At 36.2% G+C, this 14,231-nt stretch overlaps 2 protein-coding genes across 2 annotated transcripts; one reads left to right on the forward strand and one right to left on the reverse strand.

Moving 5' to 3' along the window:
- Positions 1–4,066: 4,066 nt before the first annotated feature.
- On the forward strand, positions 4,067–8,037 carry cd40 (CD40 molecule, TNF receptor superfamily member 5). The gene is made up of 7 exons (XM_016251173.1): positions 4,067–4,202; positions 5,336–5,420; positions 5,724–5,846; positions 6,111–6,260; positions 6,498–6,588; positions 7,304–7,373; positions 8,008–8,037. The coding sequence occupies exons 1-7, from the start codon at positions 4,173–4,175 to the stop codon at positions 8,035–8,037; spliced, it is 579 nt and encodes a 192-aa protein (XP_016106659.1). The 5' UTR covers positions 4,067–4,172.
- A 794-nt stretch (positions 8,038–8,831) lies between these two features.
- On the reverse strand, positions 8,832–10,303 carry LOC107565890 (iroquois-class homeodomain protein IRX-1-like). The gene is made up of 2 exons (XM_016251184.1): positions 9,927–10,303; positions 8,832–9,693 (listed from the first exon to the last, which is right to left on the reverse strand). The coding sequence occupies exons 1-2, from the start codon at positions 10,131–10,133 to the stop codon at positions 8,953–8,955; spliced, it is 948 nt and encodes a 315-aa protein (XP_016106670.1). The 5' UTR covers positions 10,134–10,303; the 3' UTR covers positions 8,832–8,952.
- Between the last annotated feature and the right edge of the window lie 3,928 nt (positions 10,304–14,231).

The following is a 14,231-nucleotide window of genomic DNA, read 5'->3' on the forward strand; positions in this document are numbered from 1 at the left end:
GATTGACTCCATCTACGTTTTGATTATCATTCATCTTTTTTTGTTCAAAATGTTATTTATTTATTTATTTTTATTTATGAAACTTACCCACATTCAAGTGTTTATAAAAAAGAATGCATGAAGCTAGAATAAAATGTTTTTGTTTACAAGCAGATACCCAATTCTTTCTTTTGATGTTTTGTATGTTCAGATATTTATATAACAAAACATATACAAATTAATACCTAAATAGGGACATAGTAGTATACTTAAAGTATGATGTAAAGTTCACTTGAAGAAAACTTACTAGTATACTTGCAGTATAAACTACTAAACTAGTAGTTTACTAAGACTATACTTCAAAGTGTACTAAAAATGCTACTACAAGTATTTAATTAGTAAACTATCAGTGCACCTATAAGTTCACTTTTAGTATAGTTGCAGTACAAACTAAAAACATAGATGTAAACTAGTGGTGTACTCAAAGAGTACTACTGTTATACTTAAAGTATACTTAAAAGTATACTTTTATATACTAGAAAGTGGGCCAATTTAGTCCCAAGGAGTATTGAAATAGTACACTTATACTACTAGTACACTGATATTTGTATACTTACTACATAAAGTATACTTAAAAATATACTTGAACTTTACTTAAGTATACTTAATAAAATAAACTTGAAGTATACTTCTTTTTGGTAAGGGATCACCTGTTTGTTGACGCTGGAATGCGCATTAGCGGGCTAAAATCTAACTAAAAAGAAGCACAGTTTGTGATACCATTTATAATGTTGTTAATATTTCTATTTGAAGTCAGTTATTTAAGGATAACACTATCTATCTAGCTTTTGAGATGTATGTCTTTCCCTGTTCAAATAGATAGGATCTGTACTTACTGTACTTGGAAATATCTGCCTAGGGAGCAATGCCAAGATGGCCGCCGAGTGAAAGCAAGGGTCCATACCACTGTGGCAATGCCCAGGCAACCACCCTAACATTGCGAACATTTGTGAAAATGTCGAAATCTAACTATGATTTTTAATTATGAACTATTAACTTATATATTTTTGGCAAACTATGAAACTGACACATAAGTTGGGGGACAAATTAGTATTTTAATTTCACAAATTAATTTCCTTTGAACTTTTTTTTTATACATTTAACAGCCACATTAAGAATAAACGAAACAAAGTTCAGAGAATAAACAAAGTGCAAAGGTTGTGTTCTTAACAATCCCCCAACATCTAAAAACTCCCAAACATATTCATATGTAGGTGTCAATTAACACCTACTTAAAATAGCCTATATGCGTCAAAACAGTGACAGACTGATAAAAGGAAGTGTTTACATCCTATTTCATTTGCCAGTAGTCTAGTGATTAGTGTAGTGTAAACTATTGAAGTTCTCTCACACACATGCTTGTCAATTATTGCACTTTGAACACACAGGCCTACAGATTTTATACAACAAGCCTCCTAGACTGTGCAGTGTCTTCAAAGAGAAAAGCCATTTTTTCAAAACTGACGTGGAAAATGTGACGTCCATATTCTCTGAACTGTTCCTCATGGGACTGAAGGGTTTTTCACTAGAACCTTTAATTACAGTATGCCATGCCTCAAATCATTCTCAGATAGCATACCTTTGTGAGGAAGTGAGACAATCAGCCTTGTGTAATGAAAATCTAAGTCTGTCTGAAGTTCCTGAGTCCAGACGTCATTGTGTTGGGATCTGGCTGATTACATCATTGATCTCAGAGTATTTCTTCTCTTCCACGGTATGTCCCTAGAAGTACTCATGCATGTATATTCCAAAACAACTTCCTTGTAACGTGGGGATTTCCTCATGCTGTCTGTTGAATCCAGACCTGGGTTTTTTTTTTTTTTCATTTTATAGGGGAGAGCCCTTAAGCAAGGGGTGGGATTCACCTGTGGTTGTAAAACTCTCAAGCTGCACTGTTTTGCTCTTCTTTTCTCACAGTGGCAAAATGTGTCAACTGTGTCAAATCATGCTGCCATTGTATAACATTATTGTTTCATGAGCTGTGTTTTGCTTTCACTTTTTGTCTTTCGTATAGCCTATTGTTTTATATATCCATAATACTATATCAGTGTATAGTATTATTTATTGTACTATTATAGTATTTATTTATATGTACTTTTTATTTTATTGTTATTTCAGCTTCATTTCAAATCATAAGAAATAATTCTATTTTTATTTTGAATTCAATTCAAGTTTATTTGTACAGCGCTTTTCACGATACAAATCATTGCGAAGCCACTTTACAGCAAATTAAGTTTCTACAATATTTAGTAGTAGCTTATCAGTGGTGACTGTCAGTTAATGTACATATGGCAGAAATGTACGGAAAAATCAATTAAAGACGTAATAAAACAGACGATGAACACTATTAACAGCAATTATTATATGATGCAATCAAGCTTACAGCAAAATGTGGTAGTTCTGTATGTTGTTTCCGGGTTGGCATCATCTGAGGTCCTCTGAGGGGTTGGCATCATCTCTTCTCAGGTGTTCTGGATCCAGACTGAAGCTTGTGTAAATCCTAGTTACCACGGGATGTCAATCCCAGCAGAAACAGAGAAACAAATAGAGACATAATTAGTGTAGCTGCTGTTCCAACCAAGCAAAATTTATTTGTTTAACCCAAGCTAAAGAATAATAATGTGCCATTAATAATAATGAATTAATAATAACACTGTGCTATATAATACTTTATATTATTAATAGGCTATTATTTATATACTGCAGTACACATTTACCCCAAAATTAATTGTCGCTTAGTACAAACCTCAATTTATTTATTTATTTTAGTTAATTATGCGTTCGAAAGAAATGCAAAGGTCACTGCACTGCCACCAACACTAAATGCTCACATTCCCTCCAAAGTGCAAAAGTAAAAAGTACAAAATGCAATGGCAGGCCTTAGTGCTCCGAATTTTTCTGCTTTAGTCACACAGTGTTGTCAATTCAGTAAATCACAGATGAACTATGATTTTCTGTTTTGCTAATGATGCTAATGTAACGGAGGCCAGCAGTAGGTGCTGTGCTGTCCTTGTTAGTGCGTCCGCCTCCCATGCCGGAGACCCACTCGGAGCGAGAACGAGGTGTGGCGGTGAGGACCCGGGAGAGAGGGGTTACATTGGGGCCGTGACCCGGATGGGAGTGAGGATTTAGGGGGGTGAGTGTAACGGAGGCCAGCGGTAGGTGCTGTGCAGGTAAACCTCACTCCCCTGATCTCAAGAGACGCACTAGCGACTGACGCTAGTGGCTGCAGTCTTTAGCCTCCTTGTTAGTGCGTCCGCCTCCCATGCCGGAGACCCACTCGGAGCGAGAACGAGGTGTGGCGGTGAGGACCCGGGAGAGAGGGGTTACATTGGGGCCGTGACCCGGATGGGAGTGAGGATTTAGGGGGGTGAGTGTAACGGAGGCCAGCGGTAGGTGCTGTGCAGGTAAACCTCACTCCCCTGATCTCAAGAGACACGCTAATGGCTGCAGTTAGTGCGTCCGCCTCCCATGCTGGAGACCCGGGTTTGAGACCCACTCGGAGCGAGAACGAGGTGTAGCGGTGAGGACCCGGGAGAGAGGGGTTACACTAAGGTGACATTAAATCGGGCAAGTAAATAAATAAATGTCACTTGCAAGTAAGAGATAAACGTTTTGTCACTGCTGACATGACTCAATAGCGTTTGTGGTCTGGAGGAACTGAAAGTCAAGCTGGGAAGTTCTGCCTGGTTGAGTGACGTTTCTTTGGAATTAGACTGACAGACAAACCAATTCCATGTTATAATCTGGGACTTTTTTCAAATTAATAAAATGATGATTTATATATTAGATTAGGCTATATTAATTCAAATGATATTAATGATTCTTTTAAAAAAAGAATAAAAAAAATCTCTCGAAAACGTGAAATCCTTTTTAAAAAATAATATAAGTGTAATAACTTGACCAGTTTTATCATGCAACACGTCTTTAGAGTTTCTACTCTCTCTTCTTGGAATAGTATGGGGAAATGGGAAATGGTCACATGTCACGTGTGGGCGTGTCTGCAAAAAGAAATCCCCCTTCGAGCCTGGCAAGCGGTAGTTTAAGATCTGCAGCAGACGGTTTAGTATCTTATGTGTTTGTGAGGCATCAACAACTGGTTACAAGGATCCGTTTCTACTGATATTGTCATCATGAGAACAGTTTTCACTCTTTGTGCGCTGGTAAGTGATGTGCTTTACGCTTGAGTAACGCTTTGTACGTGCAGGTTAACTACGCATTAAAATGAATGGTGGTTGTTATTGAAATTGTAACAATGAATCAGTTTCTAGTTTTCATGTGCAGCATTTAGAACGTTTAGATTGTCGTCGTTATTAAAACAATGACTCGTGTGTTAGCGTTACTTTCACTTTCGATTTGAATGCTGGTATTGGAACAGCATTTTAAAGTGTCTGTATCTAAGATACATATGAAAACATCTGCACTGTCTGTTGTTCAATAGTCATTTAGTGCATTATTGTAAGGTTGCAGCCCTCTGTACTGAAAAACGGTCATTATGGGTGGGGATCTTGGGGACTTTCCGCATTGCCTGTTGTAATAACGTCGTTTTGGTTTCAAGTTTGCCCCATGTTTCTGTTTGGAGGTCTGAGGGACCTCATGCCCACTTAAATAACTCAAAAACATGCTTACATTTAAATATAGTGTTGATCATTAATAGTTAATAATTTTATGATAATTGATTATAAAAGGAGTTACCTTTTATGTGCTAATATAGATGTTTACACATTTAAAAAAAGACTTTAAACATATTAATATAATAGAAAAAGCAGACTTATTGTTCATGGAGTGGACTGATATGTTGACATCACATGACCTTAACCCTCATGTTGTGTTCTGGTCATTTCGACCCATAGAGGATTTTCTTTTTCTCCAAAAATGGAGAATTTGGACTTAACTCACACTGTGTATAACAACTTCCAAAAATGGATAACCTTTGTACTTTTTGGGGATTTTTTCCATCTTTGTTACACTTGATCCCAGTCAAAAATGACCAGACCTGCTTGAAAGTCTCATTATGCTATATTATTTCCAAATATTGGATTGCAAAAACTGAGGTGCATAACTGCAGATCAGTAAGGCTTATGACCAATCAATTCCGAAAAAGAAATACAAAACCTGTGCTAATTGAAAGAAAACAAGTTGACAAAAAATTGAATCTAAGATTTGGTGATAATATAGCATAATTAAAGATTTACAAGCAATTTTGTACCGGGAACACCAATTGGGTAAAGGATTTTCAGCACAACACAAGGGTTAATATTCTTTGTAATGTTCTTTATGCATTTACCTTTGACAGGTCACATTGTTGTATCTTGTGTCATGCTGTGAGAAGGATACACATTATTTGAAGGATGGTACATGCTGTAAGAAGTGTGGACCAGGTATGTGGATGAACTGTAATTCAATGTGGCTTGTCAGTAAACTGACGTAGTCTAGAGGAAGTATCAGCATGTAGCCTACTTCCCTTGTTTTCTATAAAAAATACACATGAATAGTCTACTCAGCTACAGTACCATATTGTTTGAATTGCCAATGCCTTACTTTGAATAGTTGATATTGTTTTACATGTGGCCTTGAAAAAAAAAACAATAATATCATGTTTTGCTTACTCTTAGTCCTCCTTTAATTAATATACGAATCTCTTAGTCTAATCAGAGTGGGTAGTTACTGTGAGTGTGTCACAGGTAAGCGGATGTTGGTGGATGATAACTGCGAGGACCCGCGCTGTCAGGACTGCCAAGACGGAGAATATCAGAGTGGCTACACAAGCGAAAACAGATGTGAGCGCCAGCCCAGCTGTGACCCTAGTGAGTGTTTTTTTTTTTAAACACAATTGTTTTAGATTAATGTATCTATGTTTTTAGACAGTTGCACGTGTTTTTTATATTTTAGCATACTAGCAATATCTGTTAATATTAATAATAAATTGTTTAAAGAACTATTAATATTAGTATAAATGAATCAACATTTTTAGGTTATTAATAAAAGCATCTGCTAAGTGAATAAATGTAATTGGAAGGTCTCCGTGAAGCTTACTCTTGATTTTCTTTTCATTTTCATTCAATTTTCAGATTTACATTTTTTGCCACAAAATGAACCCAGCAAGACCAGGCTAAGCAGATGTCAGTGTGAACCTGGATACTACTGTACACAAGATGATGACTGCGACACTTGTACAAAACATACAGTTTGCAAGCCAGGACAGAGAGTTGTCAAAAAAGGTCTGTCCTAATTTGTACCTTTACATTGTTATTAAAAAATGAATCTAATAATATGTCACAAAATATCATTTTAAATGTGTTTTACAATCATTGTACTTATCTAAATGGCCAAAGACACTTGGAGGAAGCTGAATGACGTGGTGTAGCTAGTGGTTCAAACCCAGTGCATAGACATCATTTACACAGAATAGACACATGGGTTTCATTTTTGCCTCTCGTTACCCTGTATTTTGGCAGGTTCACCGGTTAGTGATACTGCGTGTGAGGCATGTGAACATGGAACATTCTCCACCAATGATTCATCTGACACCTGCAGGAAATGGAGCGAGTATGAGAAATCATTCTGATATCAAGTCCCTTTGTTTTTTTCTGTTAGTGCTGGTCTCATATACTATTGTGTCTTAGGTTAGTGTAACGGGATGAAATCCCAGCTAACGGGGAACCATGTTCTGGCAACGTTCTCTCAAACGTTCTTCCAGTAATGTTAATAGAATGTTTGTTCAAAGTTATCTGGTAATTAATAACATTCCCAAAATGGTAGCACAAAAACACTGTTTATAATATACATCATTCATGAAATATTTTTCGTTGGGCTTTGGTCCAACATTTTTAAAAACGTTGCTACCTTCTAGTTTCGGGTGGTTCAGAGAACATTCAAAAAGTAACATTCCCATAATGTTTCCAAAATTATTAAACGGAATGTTCACTTAATGTTTTCTTTAACTTTCACATAAACAAGTGTTTTTTTTTAAACATTAAAAACTGGATGTTTTGAACTTTCGGAGAACATTTAGAAACAACTTCTTAATAGCATAATGGGAACGTTAGCTAAATATTCTTAGAACGTATTTATGTTCTGGGATGTTGAGTGTGCAACAATTGGGTAACATGCAATTGTTACCCAAAAAAGAATATATCTGAGCCTGATCTAAATTCCTTTTGTAACCTAATGCAATCTGGTTGATTCAGTCATTCTGAATGAAATAACAGAAATAATTCCCTGAGTTCAAGTCTCAACTCAACTCTTTTTTTTTTCCCTCTAGATGTAAATCTGGATATGTTCAGAACACTCCTGGCAGTTCAACCTCAGATCAGACCTGTGGTGAGTACACTGTAAGAACCGTGTTTATGTTATATTATAATAAATTGCTACATTTGTTTATTTATTTTACCCTTTTGGACCCTTTTTTTTTTGCATAAGTATTTTTATTCTATATTTAATTGTGAGTACCATGTTTGTTCATTTTATTATTACTACTACTTTTGGACTTTATTTATTTTAGCCTGTTTATTTATTTAACCTTTTGGACTTTTTTTCTCACGTTTTATTCTATACTGTAATATAATATTATTTTAATCATATCAAATTATTCCACTTCAAGTTGGCTTGTATTACTTAAAAGGTACAGTTTTACCTTTTTGCACTTGACTTTTGTCAGTATACTATTTATTTTCTCACAAGTCACTTTGTTCACGTTTGATCCCATACATTTAAGCACTAAATGAGGGTAGAGGTAGAAGCCTCTGGCACTTTTCGTCTGTCAAGTCGTAACTAAACAAGAATAATCTTAATTATCGCCCTTCAAGACGGAACAATTCGTGTCCTTAATCCGCGCTGCTTTGAATTGTTTTAACAGATCAGAGGCAGATATGCAAATCCCTCAATAGTAGTGTCCTCACTGATAACATGAAGCCTAAATCCAGCCTTGAAGTGAAACGCTTTGAACGCGTCTTGATCTGCTTCCAGAATCTGAGAACTCCTCTTGAACGACGTTAATTATCATATATAAAGTTCGACTGTGAACATGTACTTTTTAAGGTTTTAGAGAGTGATCATGGATAAACGTGTGACTATAAAACCTCTAGTTCTCTGATTGGATGAGACGCGTTGGAACGCATTGTTGAGTAAGCTATCTAATAGGCTATGCCATGTTTTTTGGGCAGCCAGCGAATGGTTAAGATCAAATGCGGCATAAGATTTGTTTAATCCAATTATTGTCGAATTTGATTCATTATTAAACTGTTTATTTTATAACTTTTATAAGGCCTAGTTGTGCGCCAATTTTTATTGGGTAAGGCGAGCCTTGAAGCCAGTAGGCCTATAGTTTCCATCATGTTGATTTGCTTGTGTAAACAGCATAACGATCTATATTATTTTTTATTTCGATTATTAAATTTCATAAGGTTCCTATTTGTTAAACGATGGCCCGTTTAATTATTGTTCTTGTTACAAACACTTCAGCGAGTTAAATTAACTGACATTTGAGACTTTTCGTGACTTATTGCTTTAATTAATGGGTCTTTAGGACTTTAAGAAACTACAGCATTACAGCTGGAAATCGAGAGTAAGCTGTAACCTAAAAGCAAAACAATTTTAAATAATAATTTCAACGCAACTCTTACTTAAATCATTTCAACAAACCCCAAACCATTACCAACGACTTTGGATAAAGGGATTTTACCATTACCATTGACCACGACCAAAACTTTTCAATTTTTCAACGTTTTATTTTAGCAAAAATAAGTCAGCAGGTAAATGCATTTATAATTTAAACAAACATATCTGTACAATATTTACACAATACGCATCCTTTGGATTCAATCTTGTAGCCTATGCAAACTTCCACAACAAAACGTTCCCAATGGTTTTCAAAGTGCAAAATTCAGTCTATAGTGTCTTGGATGAACAGTTTCATTGACTTTGTTTGAGCAGGTCATGTGTGGAGAGGTTTACAGGCGAGTAGGAGTCCCTTGAAGGCCATCCAGCCCACCACTTCCCAAAGTCTGGACTGTGAAGATGTTTCAGATCGCTGGGTTTCTTGACGATATCTGAAGTCGCGGTTTCCGCGAGAGACCAGATTTTAGCTTTCTGGACATCGATGTTTTGTTTACACACCTCTTTTTTGGTCTCACAGGACGTGTCAGACTTGTCACTTTCCTTTTGCTGATCAAGTCCTTCGGCTAAACGGTCCTCGACCGACTTTGACACCGCGACATCCTCCTCCTCATCATCATCAACCGTTTGAGGATCGATTTCATCTTCGTCCTCCGTGCCTTTCCTCAAAGACCCCTCCTCTTCGCTCTCACCCTCCTCTTCCTCATCCTCCTCGTCGGACTTTCCTTTGGAGGCCCAGCTGACCCGGTTCTCTTTCTTGAGGCGGCGCCGGGCGTTGGCGAACCACGTCGACACCTGCGTGAGGCTCATCTTGGTGACGATGGCGAGCATGATCTTCTCGCCTTTGGTGGGATATGGGTTTTTAAGGTGCTCACTGAGCCAGGCCTTCAAAGCGCTGGTGCTCTCTCTGGTGGCCACTTTGGTGACCCTACTCGGGTCATCAGCTGGCATGGGACGATATGGAGTGTAATAGGGCCCTCCACGTCCGAAGAGAGCTTGGTGATACGGAGATGCAGCCTTGAGGTCATAGGAATTGCTCTGAAAGTAAGCAAGAGATTCGGTTTTAGAATATTTAGAATATGCATGTTGAAATACAATAAAGGAATCATTTTTCAGTTTGTCATGTTTTTTATTTTGTGATGTGTGACGTGACATTTTCCACATGCATTAGGCTATAACATTTGTAATACGTACAAAATAAAATCTAAAAATTTGCATTGAATTGTAATGCAATATATATATATTAAAAAATAATCCTTCAGAATACTTACAATGTGTGCCATGTGTCCCGGATGAGGATAAGGGATGAAACTGTACCCCGGTATTCCTGAGAAAGGTAAGGGAACCCCAGCCATTCCCACAAGATGTGGCAGTGGCTGTTGCATTCCAGGCAGGCAGCCTAATAATTGATATCCAGCGGGCATGTTGATGTTCCTGTCCATGAAGAAGTTTCCAAACCCCGTTGGAGAAGCAGGCATCCTTACTCCCTGAGCTTTGGTGTATGAATGTCACTCCCTCGAGTTCACGGGCGCTCTTTATAGGCGGAGCCGCTCCAGTGGGCGGTGCCATGGTGGTTGATTGACAGCTGTGATCCAAAGGCTTTCACTGGGGCTAAATCCCTTCAAAGGAGAATTTCGGTTGTTCCTTTTAACGGCCTCTAAAAGTCTTTAAACTCATGATGCTTATCCGTACTGAAGAGTGGAAAATAGTTGGGCTCCATTCGAAATTTTTGGAAATGCTCCTAAATGAGATTGGTGTTTGATTGTACTCGATCTAAAATACTTTCATATATGCTAATTATTAAAACCATGAAAAACAGCTTCACGTAGAAAATCTGTCCGTTTTGATTTATAGGATAAATATTAGGCCTATTTAAACTTATTAAAGTCTTGATGTCTTAAAGTCAAACAATCAGATGGTAGCCTATTTATGGCTACATGTTCTCATTCAATGTTTTTAATGGTGTTTGTAGAAATCACTTTTATATTTAATATAGCCTATTTTGTTTTTATAGTTTTCATTTAATCTTGATTGCACGTGAACACTTCTAATTGAATTGAATGATGCTCAGCCGAGAGAAGCGATTGAAAGCCATCGGAACAGCTACAAATGTCGCACATTAACGTCTCAGAATCAACTTTTTTCCATCTGGCTGAGACTGTTTCATCTTTATGTCTGAGCAAACCGATACAAGACACGACATGACAAGCCATTATCAGAATTTGATTAGCAACACGGTGCAATGTGTGTCTGAGGCGTTCGAAGTAAGAAAAGACCTTGTAGCGGTTTTAACTAGTTAACACCGATTTGGAAACTTTAGTTGCTTTGATTTGACAATAGAGTTAGTGCAAGTTAAAAAAAAAACGATTGCAGATGGATTTAACTTGCGTTGCACGTTTGATTCATTGATATAAAAAGTAGATTAGCTTTCATTAATAACATTAACATTTAGCAAAATTAATGTAGCCTACTTTAATTTCAAAAAAAAAAAAAAGTAAATAGCTAATATTTTCGTTAAAGTTATTAAAAATACAATTTGTTTAATCAGAGAGAATTTTATGTCTTCTTAAATCAGATATAATTTACACAGTAGACATAAAAAAAAATCTTGTTTATAGCCTACACGCCGATTTTTATTATTATTTTTTTTTTAAAGCGAAATTATTTTTCTAATTTCATTTATGTAGTCTAAATCATTTCCGCACGGTCGCAAATGATTTTTTTTCTTTCGGTTCCGAACGACCCTGGACTATGAATTAGGCTATTTGGCTTTATTGTGACCGAACATCAAACCTCTTTTAAAAGGGGATGACTTTGCTTTTGCCCACAACAAACTAGTACAATTGGCGTAATTAAATAGGTTTAAGCGAAACAGGTGTCGACTAATGTATATGGTAATTGCAGCATAACAGATGTTAATGTAGGGAGATACTCAGATAAGATTAGAATTCCTAAACATACATACCAATGCCCTGGAAAGAAAAGCACAGCAAACAACCCAATAGCAGGGGGTGCAGGCTCTCTGACATTGGAAATACAAGTGTTTTGTTGAAACTCGCTCTTTAATCTGTTATCTAGTAAACAATGCTGGCATGCATTGTTTCCTAAAACTCAGACAGAGTCTCAGAATTAAGTTTAGTCGCATCTTATGTAGTATTTCAGTAGGGTATCTGATGAAAAGAAGTGTAACTTGCCTTGATCATTTCCAAAGGTTCATCACCTTCATTTGGAAATGTTTATTAAGTTTTTGTAGGGTGAGGTTGTGTGAAGGTGTGAGACATTTGAAGGGCTGACAGACGGACAGATACGTTTGGAAGCAGGGTGGGGTTCAGATCCCCTCGGGCCAAGAGCAAATTTACTCAGCTAGCACAATGGTCAAAACGGAGAGCAAAGAGCAAAGCTTATGCTGCATCTCTGGAGATAAGCAGCTCAGGGCTGTGATTACTGTGTTCCTCACACACTCGGCTTTCTCCTCTCTTTCCTCTCTTCTCGCACACAATACAGGTGTACTCATGTTCTGACAGGTCCAGTTAAGACTGTTTGCTCACAGGATGTCAGTCATTTGCCGAGAGGAGAACAGTGTGAGATAGCAGACCGACATACTTCAGATAAGAGATCAGCTTTTCCAGTCTTTCACCACAGAGAAAGCAGAGAAATCAAGATCGGTGTGAGTGGAGATTTCTCCTGAGAGCTTAATTCAATTTTGTTTCACTCTACTGGAACTCCTCATGGTTTGCGTCGTGGTTAACCAAACAGATCAACCAGATGAATCAATACAAATCAACAACTGCAGGTTCAGAGAAAAAGGGGCCAGTACTTACCAGCTTAGTGTTAGGCCTACTTCTACACATCAAGGTCAGCTGGAATCCTCAAATCATCATAACATATGTTTACTGAAAATATATTTTCATAGGTCATTATTAATCATTTGGACAATAAATAAATACACGTATATTATATACAGTTAGTTTATATATAACAGATATACATAACAGAATTTTAAATAGAAACATAAAAATGCAATACATAAAAATATGTACAAAACCTGGTTTTACTATAGAAAATGACTAGTGTAAAATGGCTTAGAAAATAAAAGTAAATAAAATAAAGCAACCATGCAAATGCATGGTAAATAAAAAAATTACCTGGATGAATAAACTCATAAATAAGCAAGCACAAAACTTGGTTTGACTATGACATACTCAAAATGGCTGTTAAAAACACAAATATGGTAAATAAAAAAGCTCATTAATAAATAAATAGGCACAAAATTTGGCTTTAAGACATACCCTAAAATAGCAGTTAAAATAAAAAAATAAAACTGAAATAACCATGCAAATGGATGGAAAATGACATATACTCATAAATAAATAAAACAAATTAATTAATTAAAAATAAACAAATAATAAAATGTATATGCACAAAACTTGGTTTTACTATAAGATATACTCTAAAGTGTCTGTTAAAATTAAATAAAATAATACAAATACACAGTAAATAAAAAGTAAAATAATCATCTATACATGGTAAATAATTCTAATTTATTTCATGGATATATATATATATATATATAATTTATTTAGTTATTTGATGCTGTAGTTATACTGTATGTGACGTAAAGGAAGAAATCTGTAATTAATCAACTTCTCCAAGCTTGAATTAATAAACCATCAAAATAAACCATAGTTTCTACTGGTGAGAAAATGTAAATCTTAAACATGTCAAGACAAAACCAGACTGGTCTGTGTCTAGGTACTCCAAAACTGAAAATGAAACAATCTGCATTTTACATATGGGAGGATCATCCATTGAGTGCAGTATGTGTGTCCTAATGAGTTGATAATGACAATGGGCAGAGGTGTAACTTCATTTAGCGCTCATCACATACTGCTGAGCAGACAAAAGGCTCGAACATGTCATTAGAATGGCCAATAGTCAGGTGTCAAAAAGATCTGTTAACAAAAGCATGAAGGGAATCCACAGAGAGTGTTTCACACCTTCGACATGTTAGTTTTTCTTTCTGGAAGTAATTCCTTTTTAAGTCGTTTTGAGGTGAGAAGAGGTCAAATTTAATTAAACACTGTGAATCAAGTTAGCATTAAACCTAAAAGAATAATAGCTAAAAAGGAATCATCACATTTATTTTTTACTAAAGTATAATGTAGAGGAATTTAGTCTAAAGAAACAAACAAATAAAATAGGTAGATAGATAGGTAGATAGATATGAATTTGACAGTCAGGTGGATAGACAAAACGGTAACTGATGGATAGTTAAGACATCATTGATCATTTGTGATAGATAGATAGATAGATATACATTTGATTGACAGACAGACAGACAGACAGACAGACAGATAGATAGATAGATAGATAGATAGATAGATAGATAGATAGATAGACATTTGATTGACAGACAGATATACATTTGATTGACAGACAGACAGACAGATATTTGATTGACAGATAGACAGATAGATAGACAGACAGACAAGACAGACAGACAGACACAGACAGACAGATAGATATACATTTGATTGACAGACAGACAGACAGACAGACAGACAGACAGACAGACA

Source organism: Sinocyclocheilus grahami, unplaced genomic scaffold, assembly GCF_001515645.1.
Source record: "Sinocyclocheilus grahami isolate Dianchi unplaced genomic scaffold, SAMN03320097.WGS_v1.1 scaffold1033.1, whole genome shotgun sequence".
Classification (NCBI taxonomy): Eukaryota; Metazoa; Chordata; class Actinopteri; order Cypriniformes; family Cyprinidae; genus Sinocyclocheilus; species Sinocyclocheilus grahami.